Source organism: Pristis pectinata, chromosome 10 (genome assembly GCF_009764475.1).
Source record: "Pristis pectinata isolate sPriPec2 chromosome 10, sPriPec2.1.pri, whole genome shotgun sequence".
In the NCBI taxonomy this organism is placed as follows: domain Eukaryota; kingdom Metazoa; phylum Chordata; class Chondrichthyes; order Rhinopristiformes; family Pristidae; genus Pristis; species Pristis pectinata.
In genome coordinates, this window is record NC_067414.1 from 47,182,053 (window position 1) to 47,205,849 (window position 23,797).

Below are 23,797 nucleotides of genomic sequence, written 5' to 3' on the forward strand. Positions count from 1 at the left end.
GACACAGCCCAGCACATCATGAAAGCCAGCCTCCCCTTCATGGAGGCTGGCTATAACTCTCGCTACCTTGGTGAAGCAACCAGCATAATCAAAGACCCCACCCACCTGGGTCATTCTCTCTTCTCCCCTCTCCCATCAAGCAGAAGATATGGGAGCCTGAGGGCACATATCACCAGGCTCAAGGACAGCTTCTATCCCACTGTGATAAGACTATTGAATGGTGCCCTTGTACGATGAGATGGACTCTTGACCTCACAATCTACCTTGTTATGATGTTGCACCTTATTGTCTACCTGCACTGCACTTCCTCTGTAGCTGTGACACTTTATTCTGTATTCTGTTATTGCTTTTATCCTGTACCACTTCAATGCACTGTGTAATGAATTGATCTGTACGGACGGTATGCAAGACAAGTTTTTAACTGTACCTCGGTACAAGTGACAATAGTAAACCAATACCAATACATCCCAGAGCCCATTACCCATCACATCCCTAACCCCCCTCCCCATCGCATCCCTAACACCCCCTCCCCATCGCATCCCTAACCCTTCTCCCCATCGCATCCCTAACACCCCCATCACATCCCAAACCCCCTCCCCATCACATCCCTAACACCCCCTCCCCATCGCATCCCTAACACCCCCTCCCTATCGCATCCCAAACCCCCTCCCCATCACATCCCTAACACCCCCTCCCCATCGCATCCCTAACACCCCTCCCCATCGCATCCCTAACACCCCCTCCCCATCGCATCCCTAACCCCTCTCCCCATCGCATCCCTAACACCCCCATCACATCCCAAACCCCCTTCCCATCACATCCCTAACACCCCCTCCCCATCGCATCCCTAACACCCCCTCCCCATCGCATCCCAAACCCCTCTCCCCATCGCATCCCTAACACCCCCATCACATCCCAAACCCCCTCCCCATCACATCCCTAACACCCCCTCCCCATCGCATCCCTAACACCCCCTCCCCATCGCATCCCAAACCCCCTCCCCATCGCATCCCTAACACCCCCTCCCCATCGCATCCCAAACCCCCTCCCCATCGCATCCCTAACACCCCCTCCCCATCGCATCCCAAACCCCCTCCCCATCGCATCCCTAACACCCCCTCCCCATCGCATCCCAAACCCCTCTCCCCATCGCATCCCTAACACCCCCATCACATCCCAAACCCCCTCCCCATCACATCCCTAACACCCTCTCCCCATCGCACCCCTAACCCCCTCCTCCTCACATCCCAAGCCCTCCTCCCCATCGCAACCCCTCCCATCACTGCTCCCTAAGCCCCGCCCCCGAGCGGGGTCGCGCAACCGCTGCTCTGTGACGTCGGGGCCGAACGTGCGGGTGCTCGCGGCGGCGGTTTGTGGGCGGACGGACGGACGGACGCGGGGGGGGACGGACGGACGCGGGGGGGGGCGGTCGGGCCCGGAGCCGCAGCGAGGATGAAGCAGACGGTGGCTGTGCCAGCCTTCCTCACCAAGCTGTGGGCCCTGGTCGAGGATCCTGACACCAACGAGTTCATCTGCTGGAACCAGGTGACGGCGCTGCACCTCGCAACCGCAGCCTCGCGTCCTCCGGGGCCTAGAGCTTTACCCCGGGGAAGCGGCGTCTCCCAGGCCCGGCCCGGCCCGGCTGCCTGGTGGCCGTGGATCCGGAAGGAAAACAAAAGGAGTGAAGCCGGCCCGGGCGGCCAGGCCCGGGAACGGGCCCGGCAGCAGCGGGAACCGGCCCGCCAGTGTTGCAGTCCCCGGGGGCCGGCCCGCTGCACGGGTGCTGGGTATGAGCAGGGTCCCGCTCTCTGGGTCACGTCTGTTTCTTGGTTCCCTTTCTGACTGCAGAATGGCCACGGCTTCCTGGTTCTGGACGAGCAGCGGTTCTCCAAGGAAATCCTGCCCAAGTACTTCAAGCACAACAACATGGCCAGTTTCGTCCGGCAGCTCAATATGTGTAAGTGTAAACACGCTTTGCCTTGGCGACATGTGCATCAGGCAGGCGGGCCTGGTCTCGCCCATCAAAACACCACGACAGGTCATTCAGGCGTGACTTCATTTTTTAAAGAGCCCCTTAGGGAATGAGACAGGGCAGGTGGCACAAGTGAGTGGTAGGGGAACACTTTGGATCTAGTGATCATAATTCCATTAGTTTCAAGATAATGATGGAAAAGGATAGGACTGGTCCTAGGGTTAGGGTTCTAAACTGGAGGAGGGCCAATTTTGATGGCATCAGAAGGGACCTGGCAGGTGTGGATTGGGATAGGTTGTTTTCTGGCAAAGAGATGCTTGGTAAGTGGGAGGCCTTCAAGAGTGAAATATTGAGAGTACAGAATCTGTATGTTCCTGTTGGGCAAGGCTAACAGGTGTAGGGAACCTTGGTTATCGGGGGATATTGAGACCCTGATAAAGAAAAAGGAGGTGCATTATCAGGTATAGGCAGTTAGGATCAAATGAGGTGCTTGAGGAGTTTAAGAAGTGCGAGAGAACACAAGAGAGAACTCAGGAGGGCTAAAAGAGGACATGAGGTTGCTCTGGCAGACAAGGTGAAAGAGAATCCAAAGGGTTTCAATAGTTATATTAAGAGCAAAAAGATAGCAAGGGATAAAATTGGTCTTCTTGAAGATTAGTATGGTCATCTATGCGTGGAGCTGAAAGAAATGGGAGAGATTTTAACTGTATTTTTTTGCATCTGTGTTTACTCAGGAGATAGACACAGAGTCTATAGAACTGAGGGAAAAAAGCAGTGAGGTCATGGACCGTATCTGGATTACGCAAGAGGAGGTGCTTGCTGTCTTGAGGCGAACTAGGGTGGATAAATCCCTAGGTCCTGATGAGGTGTCCCCTCGGACCTTGTGGGAGGCTAGTGCAGAAATTGCAGGGGCCCTGGCAGAGATATTTAAAACGTCCTTAGCCACGGATGAGGTGCTGGAGGATAGCCAATGTTGTTCCATCGTTTAAGAAAGGCTTAAGAATAAGCCGGGAAATTATAGGCCGGTGAGCGTGACGTCAGTCGTGGGTAAATTATTGGAAGGTATTCTGAGGGATAGGATATACAGTGGCATGCAAAAGTTTGGACACCCCTGGTCAAAATTTCTATTACTGTGACTAGCTAAGTGAATAAAAGATGACCTGATTTCCAAAAGGTATAAAGTTAAAGATGACACATTTCTTTAATATTTTAAGCAAGATTACTTTTTTATTTCTACCTTTTACAGTTTCAAAATAACAAAAAAGGAAAAGAGCCCCAAGCAAAAGTTTGGGCACCCTGCATGGTCAGTACTTAGTAACACCCCCTTTGGCAAGTATCACAGCTTGTAAACGCTTTCTGTAGCCAGCTAAGAGTCTTTCAATTCTTGTTTGGAGGATTTTCGCCCATTCTTCCTTGCAAAAGGCTTCTAGTTCTGTGAGATTCTTGGGCCGTTTTGCATGCACTGCTCTTAAGGTCTATCCACAGATTTTCGATGATGTTTAGGTCGGGGGACTGTGAGGGCCATGGCAAAACCTTCAGCTTGTGCCTCTTGAGGTAGTCCATTGTGGATTTTGAGGTGTGTTTAGGATTGTTATCCTGTTGTAGAAGCCATCCACTTTTCATCTTCAACTTTTTTTTTTACAGACGGTGTGATGTTTGCTTCCAGAATTTGCTGGTATTGAATTGAATTCATTCTTCCCTCTACCAGTGAAATGTTCCCCGCGCCACTGGCTGCAACACAAGCCCAAAGCATGATCAATCCACCCCCATACTTAACAGTTGGAGAGGTGTTCTTTTCATGAAATTCTGCACCCTTTTTTCTCCAAACTTTCCTGCGTCCTCACCACAAAATACAGCGTCAGAAGTTTGCAAAGGAACATCTAAACAAGCCTGATGCATTTTGGAAACAAGTCCTGTCGACTGATGAAGTTAAAATAGAGCTTCTTGGCTGCAGTGAGCAAAGGTATGTTTGGAGAAAAAAGGGTGCAGAATTTCAAGAAAAGAACATCTCTCCAACTGTTAAGCACGGGGGTGGATCAATCATGCTTTGGGCTTGTGTTGCAGCCAGTGGCACGGGGAACATTTCACTGGTAGAGGGAAGAATGAATTCAATTCAATACCAGCAAATTCTGGAAGCAAACATCACACCGTCTGTAAAAAAAAAAGCTGAAGATGAAAAGTGGATGGCTTCTACAACAGGATAACAATCCTAAACACACCTCAAAATCCACAATGGACTACCTCAAGAGGCACAAGCTGAAGGTTTTGCCATGGCCCTCACAGTCCCCCAACCTAAACATCATCGAAAATCTGTGGATAGACCTTAAGAGCAGTGCATGCAAAACGGCCCAAGAATCTCACAGAACTAGAAGCCTTTTGCAAGGAAGAATGGGCGAAAATCCTCCAAACAAGAATTGAAAGACTCTTAGCTGGCTACAGAAAGCGTTTACAAGCTGTGATACTTGCCAAAGGGGGTGTTACTAAGTACTGACCATGCAGGGTGCCCAAACTTTTGCTTGGGGCTCTTTTCCTTTTTTGTTATTTTGAAACTGTAAAAGGTAGAAATAAAAAAGTAATCTTGCTTAAAATATTAAAGAAATGTGTCATCTTTAACTTTATACCTTTTGGAAATCAGGTCATCTTTTATTCACTTAGCTATTCACAGTAACAGAAATTTTGACCAAACTTTTGCATGCCACTGTATAAGTATTTGTATAGACAGGGCCTGATTAGGGATAATCAACATGGTTTTGTGTGCGGCAGGTCATGTCTTACTAATCGAATAGAGTTTTTCGAGGAGGTTACCAGGAAGGTTGATGAAGGGAAAGAGGTGGACCTTTGCTATATGGAGCTCAGCAAGGCCTTTGACAAAGTCTGGAATGGGAGGCTGCTCCAGAAGCTTAAGTCACTTGGCATTCAGGATGAAGAAGTCAATTGGATTCAACATTGGCTTAGCGGGAGAAGCCAGAGTGGTAGTAGGTGGTTGCTTCCTTGATTGGAGGCCTGTGACTGGTGGTGAGCCTCAGGGATCGGTGTTGTTTATATGATGACTTAGATGACGATGTGATAAACTGAATCAGCAAATTTGCAGATGACACCTAGGTTGGGGGCATAGTGGACAATGAGGAAGGCTAGCAAAGCTTGCAAAGTGATCTGGATCAGCTGGGAAAATGGGCTGAAAAATGGCAGATGGAATTTAATGCAGAAAAATGTGAGGTGCTGCACTTTGGGAGGACAAACCAGGGTAATACTTACACAGTGAATGGTAGGGCATTGAGGTGTGTGGTAGAACAAAGGGACCTGGGAATACAGATCCATCGGTCCTTGAAAGTGGCATCGCAGGTAGATAGGGTCGTAAAGAGAGCTTTTGGCACATTGGCCTTCATAAATCAGGCCATTGAGTACAGGAGTTGGGATGTGATGTTGAAGTTGTGCAAGACTTTGGTGAGGCTGAATTTAGAGTATTGTGCGCAGTTCTGGTCACCTACCTACAGGAAAGATATCAATATGCTTGAAAGAGTGCAGAGAAAATTTACACGGATGTTGCTGGGACCTGCGTTACAGGGATAGGTTGAATAGGTTAGGACTTTATTCCCTGGAGTGCAGGAGAATGAGGGGAGATCTTATAGAAGTATTCAAAATTATGAGGGGTATAGATACAGTGAATGCATGCAAGCTTTTTCCTGGGTTTGGTGAGACTAGAACTAGAGGTCATGGGTTTAGGGTGAAAAGTAAATATTTAAGGGGAATCTGAGGGGGAACTACTTCACAGAGGGTGGTGTGAGAGTGGAATGAGCTGCCAGCGGAAGTGGTGGATGGGGGTTCATTGGTAACATTTCAGAAGTTTGGAGAGGTGCATGAATGAGAGGTATGGAGAGCTATGGTCTGGATGCAGGCAGATGGGAGTAGGCAGAAAATAAGGTTGGCATGGACTAGATGGGCCAAAGGGCCTGTTTCTCTGCTGTAGTGCTCAATGACTCTGTGAGATCCCTTTGCCCACAACTAACTCCTCACACATAAAATTAGGTGATGAAGGTAAGCCTTTGCAGTGTTGGTGATACCCCAACCCCTCGTCCATAGACGGATAGATCATTTAGTTGGAATGACAGAAAAGTAAACTAGTTTTATCTCGATTTATTTTTTATATGTTGTCAAATAATGAATGTTACAACTGAACAAGTCATTGGCAAGGCCACATTTGGGAGTATTGTGTGCCGTTCTGGTTGCTCAGCTATAGGAAGGATGTTATTCAGCTGGAAGTGGTGCAGAAAAGATTAACGAGGATGTTGCCAGGTCTGGAGTGCTTGAGTTATAAGGCAAGACTGGATAGGCTCTGACTTCTTTCACTCTGAAGTGTAAGATGCCAAGGGGTGATCTTTCTACAAATATATAAAATCATGAGGGGCATAGACAAGATGAATGCTTGGTCTTTTTTCCCGGGGTATGGGAATCTAAAACTAGTGAGCATAGGTTTAAATTGAGAGGGGAAAGTTTTATAGGTGACATAAGGGACAAGTTTTTCACACAGAGGGTGGTGGATATATGGAATGAGCTGCCAGAGCAAGTAGTAGAGGCGGTTATAATTACAACATCCAAAACCCATTTAGAGAGGGACATGGATAGGAAAGGTTTAGAGGAAACTGGGTCAAACACAGGCAAAAGTGGGACTCACGTTAGACAACTTGGTCAGTATGGACAAGTTGGGATGAAGGGCCTGTTCCTGTGTAATTCCCTTACACCATGAAAAAGTATTTTTTGTTGCCTGAAGCAGTTGTTAATCATCTTGTGTTCTCTGTTCCCATACTTGGAAACTATTTCAACAATTAACACAAGGAAGTGTGAAATAACACTTTAGTGGGAAAAATAGGGTAGAAAGGTAAGAGAGAAACTTTGACCATCGACTTTATCACTGAATTGAACAAGATGGATGGGCCCTATGCTCAACATCTGCAAAACCAAAGTCCTCTACCAACCTGCCCCATTACAACACAATTGCCCTCCCGCTCCCTCCAATACTAGAGGTTCACTGTGAGGCTTGCCAAAGCTTCCCATGTCATGGGAGTACTGAGTGACCTCTCCTCGAAGGCAGACATTGATAATGAAATTCACTGTCTTCAGTGCACCAGGACAGTTTTTGGCAGATTGAAGAAAGGGATATTTGATGGACAGTTGTACCTACTGATCAGGCACGAAACTCATGGTTTATCAGGCAGTCGTAATCTCTGACCTCGTACATGATTATGAGAGTTGGGCTATAGCAGGCATCTCAAGATCTCAAGGCATGCTGTATCTGCATCTGTAAAATGGTCCAAGTTCACTGGAATAATAAAAAAAAACAATGTCAGTCTCCTCTCCCAGGCCAATATCCCCTGCAATGTGACCCTAGTTGCTCTCGGGTGGGTAGACTACATTGTGCATGTGCCCAACACCAGTTATTAGCATCCTGAAACATACACTCTATTTGAAGCTCAGCTGTGGGAGGCAATTACCAAAGCTTAAAGCTTGAAATGCAGCATCCCCATTGACTCCTGGGAATCTGATCCATGCCCACACAAGGTGAAGAAGTTGCATTTAGGATAGTATGGAGAACCTTTAGGAAGCATACAGAAGCCCTGCAAACGGGTTCCCATACTCACCTCATGAGCCACCTCAGAACTCACAAAGTGGGGCTGCGTTAGAAAGTTCCTAAGTTTGAAAATGGAAAGGAAGTACTATGAAAACAAGAATGCATTTGAATCTTAAATCGTATAACAGCATGAGAGACAGAGATGAAAACCAGTATAATGTGGGGAAAAAATACATATTCTGAATATAGAATAGTCTACCAAATTGTGAGAGAGAGGGGTGCATTTGCAGGGAAGTTACAAATGTGGACAAGAATTGCAGCATTGGAGATGTCCTTGTTGCGATGGAGATTTCCTTTGGGCTTGTACCTGTGTTTTTTTAGAGCAATTCTCTTGGTCGTCTGCTTTTTCTGTGTACCCCTGCAAATTATTTTCTTCCAAGTGCCTGTGCAGTTAGTTTTAAACCCTCATTAATTGTTTCCAGCATACTTTCAAGTATGGCTTCCAGATCATAACCACCCACTGTATTTTTGTTAATCTAATGTTCGTCTTTTTGTCTATCTTTCCTGATCTCTGAACCACCTGTTGTGAGAACAGCTTCTCTCCATTTACTCAATTTAAACCTGTTTTCTTGAATACTTTTATAAGATAGTTTTTCAAAGCTTTTCACTGTATCTCAGTGCATGTGACAATAATAAACCAATTACCAAATATCCTCTCATCCTTTGCTTACACAGTGCACAATCCCAGCTTTAACAGTTAGCCTAATAACTGAAATTCCTCATCCAGGGATGAATTCCGATAAATATTTTCAGCAGTCTCAGATTTTCACATCCTTCCTTAATTGTAGTAACAGAAGTGGGTTGCAGTACTTGAATTGTGGTCTGACTAATATAAAGATTCTACTTGATGCTTTTATACTAAATGCCTCTGTGAAGTCCAGGCTTCTATGTTTTACTAATTGCAGTTTCAAATGATTTATGCATATGTACATTCAGATCTCCATATTTCTGCACGACCTTTAAATCTGTGGCATTTTGTCTCTATTCTCTCTTCATCATCATGCCAAAATGTATCACTTCACACTTCCCAGTATTAAATTTAATCTGCCACTATCTATCCATTATGTCCGCCTATCTATGAACTGTCGCAGTTTGTTACTATCCTTCTCAACAGATCACACCACTTGTTTTGCATCATCTGCAAATTTTAATATACTATCTTGAGCAACCAAATCCAAGTATTAAAATTCATTAAAAAAACACATTGGTCTCAGCACTGATTTCTGGGGAACATTACTATATGTCATTCAGTCTGAAAAACACGTAATTACAAGGATTTCTTTTCCATCGACCTCAATTTTACTAATCACTCTTTCATAAACACTTCTGTAAATCCACATTGATGACGTATCATGCATTCCCTTCAACAACCTTCTGTTATCTGTTTAAAAAAATCATTTGGGTTAGTCAAATATGATTTGCTTTTAATAAACCCAATTTATTCTCCTTCATTAACTCAAAATTTTATCTTTTTCTACTACTACATGCTAGTACCTGTTCCCATTCTGGTCACGTTACTGAACCCCCCCATAAGGATGCTGATGCCCTTGCTGCTGAGGTGTAGTCTGTCCACCTTGAACTGGCCCCTTCTGTGCCAGAACTGGTCCTAATGCCCCATGAATCTTCCTCCTGTGCCACAATCTAATTACCCTATCCTCCTTATATCTTGCTGTATACTATTTATGTGTGGACTTCGCAAGACTTCCTGTTGACAACAGTTATAGAAATGATTCTTTTACACCGGAACCCCTACTTCTACTGTATTTCTAAATTTTCCTCTTGACCCTTGTGTGGTTTCTTTTCCCATCATTGCCATGTTCTGGACTGTCTTCCAAGATGATGCTGCCACCACCTGTTTCTGATGTGTGCTGAGTAGTGGAATATACTCAAGATTCCTGCATCATCTTTATTGACGGCCTTCCATTTAGTATCCTGAACTCTTGCCATCTCATGGCATTACCATCTAAGAAGTTGAACTTTATGTTCTGCAATGACTCCAGTTACCCCTCAAGCGCTGAAGCTCTGTGTCTGAGCTTAAATAGCTGGAGGCACTTGCTGCTCATGGCTTTCAGGGTCATTATTGCCTTGAAGTTCCCCCATGACGCAGGAATTGCACTTGGTCTAAGCTGCCCATCTGTCATTTAGCAAACCTTGTATTTCAGTTCGTTATAACTTTATTTGGGAGCAGTACTTTCTTTCCTCGACACCAAATTCCTGGGTTTCCCCACTGTTCACATTCTGCTTTCAACTGCAACATTTACATACATGTCCTCCCCAACTTATGGCAGGGTTTTGTTCCTGAGAACTGTTTGTAACCCAAACAGTTCACAAGTCTGAAGTGCAGCCACGAAGTGAGTTCTCATGTGGCAGAAGATGCCTACAGTGGTGGATTGTCCCATAGGAATAGATGGTCTGGAGGAGCATTTTAAATAGTTTTTTTACTACTCTTAATAATACAGCTGATCCTAATAAATTTAGTGTGAGCCTATCTCAGGCTAATAATATTTTAAAAGATTTTATTGCAGACAAGGTTTTGAATCCTCTTGACAGTTTTAAAAAGGACACTGCTGCTGGCCCAGAGGGCTTGTCTCGAGAAAGGATTTGCAAAATGGACATCACCATGTTTACTAGAATGTCTTCTTGGGTTCGATGTGGCAAAATTCCAGCTAGTGTCAAGAACAGTTGCCTGCAGCTATGCAGCAACCTGCAAATCCATCCTGCCGGTCCCCCAAGCACTTGTTTGTACATACGGGCTATACATATGTCGGGTGTTCATAAGCTGGGGAGGATCTGTATATTATATGTGTAACTAGGGTAAATTAAAGATGTAATTAACAGTTTAAAACAAAACTATTTTGGTAAAGTTATTACTTCTGTATTCAGTTTTGATTCTGAGTCAAGTAAAGTCGCTGGTTGAAGTTGGATGGAGAGGGAAAGGTGGACAGAGAGAAGAAAATTATAATAGTTATCGAGCTGCTTCTTTGTACCAGGCTAGAGTTCATGTAAAGTTGACTTTTTTTCCCATCATGGTCCAAGGTTTAGCTGTTAGCCATACGGTCACATAAGATAATTCAAAAACTTCAAGCTTGTTTAGTGTCATTGGGTGAATGATCTATGTGGTAGGTTCATTTTTGCAAAATTGAATCCTGGGGATTGTAGCTACTTGAATAGATGAGTTGTAGTGAGTGGGTGTTTTTTGATGATGAAACAGAAGAATTTCCCAAGATTTAATATGAGGAACCTTGCTCTTTTTAATATTCAATAATGATTAGGGTTTGTGGTGTTACAGTTTTGAAATTTGCATACATGAAGTTCCAGATATCTGTTGAACAGTGAGGAAAGTCACACAGATTTTTAGTAGTGCTGGGTCTCCAACCTTAGTTAGCCCTTGCCTGAGTTTTCTGGTCCAGATGCAGAGGGCCTATCTTGTTGGCCCTAGCTATCCCAGACACCAGTGATAAGGCCTAAAGCAATGGTGGATTTTTAATTGTGATCTCAGTTGAGGGAAAATTAGGGATGGACAATAAATGCCAGCCTTTCCATCCAACATCCACATCATTTGAACAAATAAATTAAATAAAAATAAGCAGGGCCATAAGTGATAAAATGGAGAAGCTGTTCATTCCCTTCCTATCCCCAGCAAAATCCCTACCCTAGTTTTGCTGATATTCGAAGATATCAGAATTTTAAAATGCCTCTGAATAAATTTGTCTTTTCTTTGATATAACTTGTACCTTATTTAATATTTTTATTTAAAGGAGGAACTTGTCTTTCTCCTTTTACTTTGTATATATCAATTAAATCACCCCTTGGCTGCTTCTGTTATGAAGAAAACAATCCTAACCTGGATATTCTTTCCCTGTGACTAAATAACTAAATACTTGATTAATCGTTGGGATAGGTTGTCAGAATGCATGTCAGATTGTGGATTGCTTGTTGTGTCAATAAACTTGTTTATTCTGAAATTGGAGTTTGTTTGAATCAAAGAAGATAATGGTGAGCATATAACACTTATCAGTTACAGGTTGTCCTAGATATTGGAACCATTGTCTCCATTCAGCTGGAATCTCAATCATATTGACTATAATCTGTGGTGTTTCCCAAATTGAATTGTCTATTTGTGTACATAATGCATGCATGCTGGAAGTATGTTAATATCCATCCTTGGGTAGTGCAAATTTGATATCTACCCTAACAAATTAAGTGATGCACATTTATCTAATGCGTTCTATGAATTGTGCACAGAAAATTGGGTCTGAATGTCAGATTCTAGTAGTTCCTTTCACTGTCTTCTACCCCACACCCTCACCCCAATGTACTTTAATTATCTGTAGTCTTTGAAGTTGTTACCCAGGGCTATGGAGCAAAAAACAAACTGCTGGAGGAACTCAATGGGTCAGGAAACATCTGTGGAGGGAAAGAATGGACGACAATTTGGGTCCAGACCCTGCATACGAACAAGTTGCCTTCAACAATTTTTCACATGTAACCTTTGGTTCTTAAGTTGATCATTTAACATTTTTGCCTTTTTGTCATGAACCACTGTACTAATAATCATCAATCTGAATTCTTAATGATTTTAAATATTTTTGTCAGATTTCCTCTTAACTCTCAGGTGAACAATCTCAGTTTTTCCATTCTCCTTACTGCAGACACTTTTCATCCCTGGTACCTCTTCTCGGTAATTTCTTCATATTCTCAAAGATGTTGACGTGCATGAGTGTAACGTTCATAACTGTACCACTTTAGCTGATGTGTTGAAGATTGGCCCACAACTAGCTGTACCTTTAGTCAGTCTGACACGGAAAATGGAATAAATGCATCCAAACACTTTAGTATATTGCTAATGTACTTAGAATCATCAGAACACTGCTTGATGGAGTTGCTACCAAGGGGCATGTATTCACCAGTGCTCAGTTTAGGTTCAAATCTGCACACAACCTAAATTCCAGAGCTGAGAATGACTGCCCTTTGCAACAAAGAGTCTAACTAAAACTAGTTAATTGAGATAAGAGAGAACTTTTCAGTAGCATGTAAATTTTTTGGATATAAGATTGAGCTTTTTCTTAATAGATTGGATCTACTTGTCATGATTCGGGGGCAAAAATCATTTCTTGTGGTCTGTATTGAATTTTGGACTTAATATTCCATTATCTCCCTCCTTTCAATCATCTGGAGCAAATAACTTGCTGAATCTTTAAAGAATCTTTCCCAAAAGATGAAGTAACCTGTAAATGCTTTATAGATGGCTTTCGTAAAGTGCTGAATGTTGATGGAGGTATAGTCAAACAGGAACGTGATGGACCTGTAGAATTTCAACATCCGTTTTTCAAGCAAGGGCAGGATGACTTATTGGAAAACATAAAACGAAAGGTGAGTGCCATCATTTCCAGTGTACTGAGGGGGAAAAAATACATCTGCTCCTTATTTTTCCCTTTTGCCCATTTTGTTTCCTGTTTAATTTTGTTCTTTGATGTCTTGATGCTTAATACAGTTTGTTTCTTACAAGAGGTTGTGATTCCATTAGCTTAAATAAAGAGAAATTGCAAATGATTAAGGAGGTGTAAATAGAAAGCTGAACTAAAGAATCTAATCCTAAAGGATGCAAAGTGAATTCAAGATGATAATATTAAATCTGAAATGAGAGCATCCCCAATGAATAGCCTATCTGTAATATGAACTTTAACCAAAACAAGTTTAAATTGGATTGGAATGTTATTGCTGAATGCTGAAGTAGCGTATTTTGTTTTAAAACAGATAATTGTGGGAAAAAAAACAAATGACCGAAAGATCTTCCTAAATATTACTTATATTCAAAATCTGCCCACAACCTGTTGATATCAGAAATAAAAACATAAAATGCTGAAAGTGGTCAGCTGCTCAAGAATGTCTTTATTTCTGATTTTTTTTTCCAGAATCTGCAGTATTGCTTTTGTACTGTTGAAATCTGATTATACAACTTGGTTCCTTAATTATATTTCCATATTATGCAGTATTCAAGAAAACTCATCTTTGATTATGTACTGGGACCAATTTATTTTGTATTACAGGACTAGGTATGAGAATGTTATTAAAGCCTTTGCCTCATGAGCGCTATCTTAGTTGCGGAACTGGTCATACACAGCCAGTACACAAATGTTACTTTGACATCCCTACATTGTCTGGCCTTTCTCTTAACTGCCCTTTGAAGTACCCTGGCAAAATACTAAGTTACACCAAAACATTCAGTATAGGTTAAATGGCAGGGACCTTAGAATGTACAGAGGGACCTTGGAGTGCAAGTCCATAGCTTCCTGAAACTAACAAAGGGGATAGGGCAGTGAAAAAAAACATTTGATATGCTTGCCCTTATAAGCCTTGGCATTCAATATAGGAATTGGGATGTCATGTTTCAATTGTATAAAACATTGGTTAGACTTTACCTAGAGTATTGTGTACAGTCCTGGTCGTCACACTACAAGAAGGGTGTGGTAGCAATAGAGAGTGCAGAAGAGATTCACCAGGATGTTGCCTGGAATGAAGGGGTATAGCTGTAAGGAGAGATTGGATAGGCTGGCTTTATTCTCACTCGAATGCAAGAGGCTAAGGTGTGATCTTGTAGTGATTGATAAAATTGAGGGGTATAGGTAGGATAGATAGTCAAAATCTTTTTTCCCCAGGACAATGGAATATAGAACTAGAGGGCACAGGTTTAAGATGAGAGATGAGAAATTTAGAGAAATGGTTCTCTGCAGCAAAGACAGGAGTCCCAAATGCTCTTTTGCTTGCCCATTGCCAGGGTTAAGGACTTCAATTTGAGCTGGAGTGGAACTTAAGATTGGGAGGGAAATGATCACTTGCTGTGATTCACTTAGGCACTGATAGCATTGATTGAACAAGGAAGGAGGATTTACTGAGGGGTAAAACTGAAAAGCAGAACCACAAAGGTAATAATTGCAGAATTATTGCCTGAGGCATGTGCAAATTGTCATCAAATCTACTATTTACCTAAGCATCGGGGCAATTTACAATGGCCCATTAATCTATCAATTTGTATGTTACTGGGATGTGGAAGGAAAACTGAGCACCCTGGGGGAAACCCATGCAGTCACAGGGAGAACCTGCAAACTCTACACAGAAAGTACCAGAGTTTAGAATTGAACCAGTGTTGCTGGAGCTGAGACAGCCGCACCACTGTACCATCCTCAAGAACACTGGCACTGGGTGCTAAAGGGGTGAAATGTAAACCAAAGTATGACAGGAAGGAGCAGAAAATATAAGCAACACGTAGTAGAAATTGGAAACGAAGTATGTATTGGACTTCCATGTTTATGGAAAACCACTTGTGCTTTAAGAGTTGCTTGTGATGAGCATGGATATTGTAATAGCTTTTGGCTGAAGCAAGCAAACTAATAGAAAGATAAGGTTTCACCATGTCAATTAATGACTTGGCCATTTTTAGCTAGCATTATGCCCCACCTGACTTGGTTAATATCAGAGATATGCCAGAGGACTACTAAGGAGGTGACCTACTTGCTGGAAGTGTGGATGTTGAACACATGGGGTTGAGAGTAGTTCGGTAGAAACACCGGTTGTGGGTAGAAGACCAAAGGCAACGAACTTGCTTGCTGAAAGTTTTCCAATGATGGAGATGGTGAACATTTGAGAGACAGGCTCCAGGTCTTAAATAGATAAATGGTCACAGATTAGCTTGTTGATAATTGAAGCATTAAAGTCTTGTTTATGTTTGGCAAAGATTTTTTTGAACCTCCACTTAACTCTCAGAGGGCTGCCCACCACATTGCCTTGTAAGTTTCATAACTGGTCTTTTGTGAAAGGTCCAGGATGAGGGCCTTTTGTTACATGCCTAGAATTACTGAGCCAAAATGAAACCGGGATCATGCCTTTTAAATCAAGAGCTTAACCACTGCTATGAATTCTCAAAACTGTTCATTAAATGTTTTTATTTTCCCATAAACTCATGGTTTGTATTTGCATTTAGGTCATTGAAAGACAGCTAAATTCTAATCCTTCCCTTTTGACTAGCTGAAAGCCTTTTTCCTTCAGCAACCTATTAGCACCGCATCTTGCATCTTTTTCTTAGCCATTTGTCTATTTTAACTCATGTTTTTGCAGCTGATGTATTTTTCCTTTTTTCTTTGGAAAATTGCAATGAACCTAATATGACTAACTTCGCACTTTAATTGAAGAAAAAGCTTTATCAATCCTTCCATTTCTGTGGGTGCAGAACCCTGACATGACAATACCAGGAAATAAATGATCAATTCTTTACTAAGTTCAATGTTTAAAAAATAATAATCGATTTGAATTTGAAGCAACCAGTATTGAGCTCCTCCAGAGAAGTTAGCAAATCTGAGAGTTCGGGTTTCTGTACATATTTGAATTTTGTGTTGTTTAAGCAGCTGATATATACATTAAAGGGTATAGGCAGTGTGAAGTCTCTACATGTTTTAATGTTATGTCCTAAACTTGTAAATTATATTTTAATATATTGGAATGAGTTTCAATTTTTCATTTCTAACTGTGCTGACATTTCTCCTCAATCAAATCTGGATTTATAAGGACTAAAAATTTCTCAGTGTAAATTCACCTTTTGTGTTTGTGCTCGGTAACTTGGTTGTGTTTATGGTATCGTAGGTATCCTCAATTAAACCAGATGAAGCTAAAATTCAACAAGAGGGCTTGAATGCAATTTTATCCAGTGTTCAAGAAATACAAGGAAAGCAAGAGAACCTTGACTCAAGATTAACTTCCTTGAAATGGTATTGCTATGTACTGCTTGTTAATTGTTTCCTTAACCAGGTTGCAAAATAGGAACAGAATTTTCTGTTCTTGTCCTTGGGTTTATTGGTTCATGTAAATACGGCAAATACTAGAACAAACTGAGAATTGGATTCCCTTACAAGTATATGTGTTTCTCTGGATGTCTTCTCTGAGTAATGAGGACCAAATAAAGTGTTTGGTATTTGCCTAAATTTTATCATACAAAAATAAATTATTTTGAAATATCAGTTTGTAAGTGAACCCTTTTTTCTTTTAAGGAAGATGATGTATCTTGCATGATTTTTATATCTTCCCCATGGTTCCCCAATAGCTTGTTCTATTTTGGAAAAGATCACTTTGATCATCAGGAAATATGATAAAGAATCATTGTCTTGTATTTCAAGGTGTAAACCCCTGATTATCAGGTTTATAGGAAGAATAGGGAAAATGGTGACATGGTGGAAATGGCCAGAATTATTGAGAACGAAATCACCAGTGATAGATGTCCAGGCAGCGGAAACTTTTGGGTAAAATTAACGGATAAAAAAATTGTCTGATTGTGATGGCAGTTGCCAGTATTTCCCGTTGTGTAGTTTAAATTGAGCAATGTATAAGTTTGGAGATTAAATGAAAAAGAAATGATTATAGAAATGTTTTGACAGTTTTTAACTTGCATTTTGATTGAGTTAAAGATATTGATCTTGTCAGAAAAAAGAAATTTCTTGTGGATTTGGGATAGTCTTTTGCAGTGAGATGTAACAGAACTAATAAGGCCAGAGGTTATGATAGATTTATTAATGAGGCAAATTCAGTTAACAATTATCTAATAACAAATGTGGAAAAATGATACGATTCCAGATTTAGATACGGTCAACTACTGTATAATGATTCAAATCATCCATATTAAACTAGGCAAAGATGCTCATGGATAAAGTGACAGATAAGCAAGATCTCTTCAGGAGCAACTTTAATTCATTGCGAGGCTTATTAACCTTGAGGGGCAAGATCCACACTTGCCAAAAAGAAACACTGGATGGGTAAAGAATACCACACATAGAAAGAGGCATATAGAAATGCACAGATTGGCTGATCTTTCTGACTGGAAGAACCAAATGAAGCAAATCAGCTGCAAAAGGAGTTGGGGAAACTTGAAAATAGCCAGTGATATTTTAAATAAGGGAATAGAGAGATTAATAAATAATTAACTTTGTGTTAACATTCACAGTGTGGAAGCAGTTAGCATGTCACATTTTCCAAGTAAATAATAAAGTGGATAGGAACTGACCACTTTAAGAAAAGTGATAATAATAAAGAGAATGGATTAGAGTGAGTTTCCCAGGGCCAGGTGACTTATACTAGAGTTTTCTTTAAATGAGAATATTGCAGATGACCTAACTAATTTGATTAGGGTGCAGCTCTTTTAGATTGGGAAAAATGCACATTTGCTATTTAAGATAAGTGAGAATGAGAACCAACTGTTATGCACTAGTTTGCTTAACGTTACGAAAAGTTTTTAATTTAGACTAGCGTGACTGAATACTTCAAGTTTTTTTTAAAAGGAAACTGGATAATTTCATAAATGTTAGCTTGTGGCGGATAAAATGTGAAATTTTTCGAAGGAGTAACTGAAATAATGGATGAGGGAATGCAAATCAATTTAAAATTGACTGGTGGGAGAGAGAAAGACAAAATATCAGATTATCAGGATGTAACTGGTTGTGGGGTTGCAATTATCTTATTTATAGTCTCTTAGCTGATGCCACAAAGATAGACATTTTAAGCAGTGTAAATAGAAGCATTATATCATAATTGTTTATACTTTGGACCTAAAAAGGATAGTATAGAGTAAGTGATGAAAATCTAGGAACATTGAAGATCCAAAGAGACTTATAGGTCCATGAATTTAATCCGAGACCAATAGAATGCAGGTGCTAGTATCTAGAGCAGTAAAATTCAAAGAGGTGGAAGTTTTGTTATTGGTTGAGCAAGGTCCAGTTTGGACCACAAAGATAATAGGTGCAATTCTGGATACCATACACTGGGATGAAAAGTTTAGTCTTGGAGGGAGTGAAAGAATTTTACATTTCAGAGAACCACTTAATGCATCAGGATGTCACAAAGTGCTGTACAGTCAACAATGTAATTTTAAACTGAAGTCAATTCTGTTATATAGGAAATGTGGCAGCCATGTTGCACACAGGAAGCTTCCACAAAATGGCAATTTGATAAGACTGTTAATCTTGGAGACCTCAATTGAAGAATAATTATTTGCATGGATCCTTGGGATAACTCAGTCCTGTTTGAAATAGTGCCAGCCAATCTACTACATCTCCCAAGTGCTAGGTGGGACCCTGATTTTAAAAAATCTCATCCAATAGGTAATACCTACAACTGTGCAGCATTCCCTTGGTCTAGTTTCTTTTTTTTTAGCTCTTCTCTAGAGTGAGACCCAAAACCTCAACTTTGCATGGTGAAGGTGCTACCATCTAGGTAGGAGTGTTGAATGGATTTGCCTGAAGGATATCTAGATGCTTGAAGAGTCAAAGAGAGATTCCATGATCTTTTGTTGTATTCCTGGAATTTAAGGGTGTATTTGATTTTTTTTAAGTTTTCAAGTTATTAATAAGAATTATTTTATAAAGAGGCTAGAAACTATTTTCTTTAGTTGAGGCTAGGGCAAGGGGGATGTATGTCTTGCTCTAATTTCTTATAGGCCTTCATGGAAATACTGCAAGATGCAAAAGGTAGCAGATGTCTGAAACTTTCTTTTTTCAGCTTGCAAAATAATAACTTAATTTTAAATCTGGAATGCATTTTTTTTTGTTCAGCAAGGTTACTTGGGGATATGTGCCAAAAGTGAGTATGTGGTGGGTCACATGACCTCATTGGCTGATGAGGCTAGAGGGGCTAAATAGTCTGGCCCTGTTCCTATGTTAATTCAAAGTGGTATACAAATGAACAGAAATCTGTTGGTTTTTCTCTTCTCCCTGTCCCAATCCCAAATTATAACTCATCAAGCTATTGTGATACATAGATATTTCATTATCTTCATTTTGGTTTATAACAATTATTAGGTAATAAGTTCATAAGGTAGTGTTGCTGCCAACTTGACAATGTTTTATTTTTATTTGCTTATTGACAGGGAGAATGAAACTCTATGGAGAGAGATTGGAGATCTTAGACAGAAACACGCACAGCAACAGCAAGTAATCAGACAGGTAAAATGTTTCAACTTTGGTTCAAATGCTACATAAAATTTCATTATCTGACTAAAGAACCTTCCTTAAAATACTTGTCCTGTGTAATTAGATTACCTGTCCTTCCTAAGCTGTTTAAGATAATTTTTAGTTTTTGACTACAATGGTTTTTTTCAAATGTGAAATTGCAAAACTTGTATCAAATGTAATCTTTTTATACCAGTTACTCCTTCCAAGTCAAAATTTGTATTGAATGATTTGGAATGAATGTCTCTTAAAGTTTGACTTAAACTATTCTATATTTTTGCTATGTTGTGTGGTTTTCAGAATTTGATGCATTCTTCAAATTCTGTTCAATAAAATTTACATTTATATAGATCCTCTAAAAAGGTCTCTGGAGCAGACAGATGATATTAGATAACAATACTAGGGCAAATATTACAAGGCTTAAGATTTTATTCTAGTCCTTTCCTAATTTTGAAACATGTACTCATGTACCCTTGCCCAGTGGACCCTGCACTTAAATTCTCAATTTCTAATGTGGCTGACTATTTCTTGAGACCAGCCTTTTGGTCCCTTTTTTCTTCTTGGGCAGTTGCACATAATAATGAATGATTTGCTTCCACTCTGGTATTGTGCATTGTGAGATGGCTGATCAGGCTACTGGTGGAACTGCAGATTGGTCAGGAGTGAGGTGGTGTGCTCTTTTCTTGCCACAGAGCTTCTATATGCTCGCGATGCATAGCTTTGAAGTTCCCAAATGCTGCTCCTCCACTTTGAACTATCATGGATTATAGATTCCCAGGAGTCAATGAGTATGCAGTACTGCTTCAATGAAACTTTGAGCACATCCTTGAATCTTTTCTTCTGTCCATCTGATCTCTTCCCATGACATAGCTTGGAATCATGTATCTGTTTTGGGAAGTATGGTTTTGGACACACAAACAACATGGCTACCCCAGTGTAGCTGATTGAATGTAAATAGGTCATCGGTGCTGGATGCTGCTGTTGGTTTGTTTATCCTTCTATTGATCCTATTCTAGCTAAACTCTCAACCAACCAACTTTCTGGCTCCCATATTAACTGGTCCCACCTTTTTAAATATGCTATTGTTATGCCTTAAAAGAGAACATTGCATAATGTGAGTTGAACTTCAGCACTGTACTGTTGAAGGTGTCACCTTTAAGATGAAATATTAAATGCTGTCTCCCTCTCTGAATGACATTATCACTTGACAATGGGTAGAGGAAGAACTGTTTAGCAAGTCTGTTGTTTACCCTGAATCAGAATGATTAAAAGGGATTATCTGGTCATAGATGCAAATTGCTATGATCATAGTTTCATCACTATAGTCAATTAGTTGTGATGCACTTTGGATGACCAGAAAACCATATAAATATAGCTTCTGAACTCTTCATTGCCTCAAAGTAAACCCCTTTCTCTCCACCAGAATTCTCATCCTTCTCAAATTCTGATCCTTTGACATAATCATGCCTTCCTTCACAAGTACTTCTCTGTTCTGTTGATTGGGAATGCACTTACCCAATTATACTCTTATCCATAGCACTTACCTGGAGACTCTTCAACATTTTGGCTCATTTTCTAGCTTTTTCTGCATCTAAACCCTCCCTTGCCCAACACCTCAACTTCAGCAATCTTACCTTCATGTTTGGAACTCTTCATATTTAGCATCTGCATTGGTGATACCCAGGCTTGTTATTTAAACCACTATCGCTCTCAATTTCTCTACAGCCAGGATGTTGTGACTTGGCTGTAACATCCTCCAGTTGGGAAGATTTGAAGCTGTTGTCTCCTGCTGCCTCCACTAACCTTTTCCATAGCCAACTGTTCTATTCTTGTAGGCTGTTATATCAGACTGAGTCACACGTCAACAACTTACAAATTCAAAAGCTCAGGGTTGAATATCCTTTCATCTTATGTCACCTGTATCACCAATTCCAATTTGTGTTTCATTGTATCTCCACAAGCCATGTTTCATGCTTTGTTCAACTGTTCTCCTGCCTCCCATCTTCCACTTGCACAAACTTAAGCTCATTCAAGACTTTGCTAATCTCAAACTGTGCAAAGTATTACTGGCTCAAATTCACTTGCTTGCTGATGTTCAATTGCTATTGCCCCATCAATGCTTCAGGTTTAAACTCCTCCATGACTTCCTCCCCTCATCTCTCCAGACTTGATTATCTTCCAGTTCTAATACTCTCAGTCTGCATCCTCCACTCCTTCTGGATCATCATAGGGCCCAGTTGGCAAAAGGACCTAAAGCTTTCTCTAATCCTTTTAAGACCCTTTTATTTAAAAAAAAAACCTACCAATTTTCATGTCCTTTATTTATCATCTGTTTTGCTCTTTTTTTTCTGGTGAAGTTCTGTAAAGCAACTTTGAGATACTTTACTGCATTAAAGATAGTATAGATTAGTTTATTGTCAAATACATCAGGGTGTAATGAAATTCCTTGCTCGCATAAAGCTCACAGAGTAAATATTTTACATTGTCACAAACCAGCAACAAAAGAAACACACTGAGCATGATTCAGTGTTAAAAACTATTTTATTAATCACTACTTATGATAATACGTAAAATAAAAGTTAAAAAAAATGTTAGTATGTTAGAATTCAAAAATGTTAAACCTCGAACGTTATCCCCAAAACTAAACTCTTCGTGTGTGTGTGTGACAAAGTCCAAAACTCCCAGTTCCGGAATGGTTCTTAAAGTTCAGTTCCGCAAGCCATAAGGTGAAACATGAGCAAGGGCTTCTTCAACAACCACCGTTGTCTGAAGATAAGATGTAGATGTAGAAAAACATAGAGAGAGTACGTACGAAATCCAAATGTTCCACGATGGAACCCAAACGACACTTCAGTGTTTACTCGGTAGTGACTTCCTCACCCCGAAAAGCATCCGAACCGTGGTCGTCCACACACAAATACCTGTTTCCTTCTACAGGTCAGCAACAAAGTGAACTCCACCGGATTACTTCCAACTTCCATACATGGATTTCAGTGGCAAACACAGATATTGTTTCTCATCCATCGATAGAGAAAACAAGCAGGCTGGTGTCTCTCTCCCTTCTCTCTCTCTCCTTCTTCTTCTTCTTCTGACTTCTTCAACAACGTCATTACGTCCTTTATCTTCTATTGACGTAAGCACGCCCCACACACACATACACACACACTCTCTATCTTAAAGGGACTTTCACTGAGTCCGTAACACCTCCCACCTAAAAAAAAATTTTCCCAAGAAAATTTTAACTGCGCATACAGTTAGTAATGTTAATAATTATCATGCTACACAACTACAGACTATCAGATTAGTACAGATACATGTTTCCCATTTAACATCGGGAAAGACAATCAGCAATCACATTATCTTTGCCTTTAATGTGAGTTATCATGAGATCAAACTCTTGCAAAATTAAACTCCAGTTTAACAGCCTTCTGTTCTTGTTTTTGACTCGGCTCAGAAACACCAATGGGTTATGATCGGTATACACAGTCAATGGTTTCTGAGCGGTGCAAACATATACACTGAAATGTTGCAAGGCTAAAACAAGCGACAGTAATTCTTTCTCTATGGTGGAATAATTCTTTTGATGCTCATTAAATTTCTTTGAAAAGTAAGCTACAGGATGGTCAATATCATCAAGGTCACCCTTTTGCAACAACACAGCTCCTGCAGCTTCATCACTGGCATCTACTGCTAATGAAAATGGCTTTTCAAAGTCAGGTGTTCTGAGCACAGGATGGTAGCATAAAATGGCTTTCAGCTTCTCAAATGCTTCTTGACAAGAATCTGTCCAAACAAACTTTACTCCCTTCTTCTGAAGATTAGTTAGGGGAAGAGCAATATCAGCAAAATTTTTACAAAATTTTCGATAATATCCAACCATTCCCAAAAATCTTCTAACAGTCCTCGTACCTGTGGGAATAGGGAACTCAGATATTGCTTGAACTTTTGCCTGAACAGGAGCTTGCTTGCCTTGACCTACAACATAACCAAGATACGTCACAGTGGCATGGCCAAATTCACTTTTAGCCAAGTTAACTGTAAGGTTAGCCTTGGAAAGTCTTTCAAACAACCTTTCTAACGCAGTGATGTGATCTTCCCAAGTATCATTCCCAGTCACTAAGTTGTCAATGTAGGCATCTGTATGTTTTAACCCATGAATCACTGAATTAATCATTCTTTGAAATGTTGCCGGAGCATTTTTCATTCCAAATG

General features: G+C 40.6%; 1 protein-coding gene across 1 annotated transcript in view; it reads left to right on the forward strand.

The window, feature by feature from the left end:
• Positions 1–1,358: 1,358 nt before the first annotated feature.
• hsf2 (heat shock transcription factor 2) overlaps positions 1,359–23,797 on the forward strand; it is a 41,058-nt gene continuing 18,619 nt past the window's right edge. Inside the window, exons 1-5 of the mRNA XM_052025484.1 lie at positions 1,359–1,545; positions 1,849–1,957; positions 12,844–12,971; positions 16,236–16,360; positions 19,504–19,579. Coding sequence (XP_051881444.1) covers positions 1,453–1,545; positions 1,849–1,957; positions 12,844–12,971; positions 16,236–16,360; positions 19,504–19,579 — 531 coding nt within the window. The 5' untranslated portion in view covers positions 1,359–1,452. The remainder of the gene's footprint in view (positions 1,546–1,848; positions 1,958–12,843; positions 12,972–16,235; positions 16,361–19,503; positions 19,580–23,797) is intronic.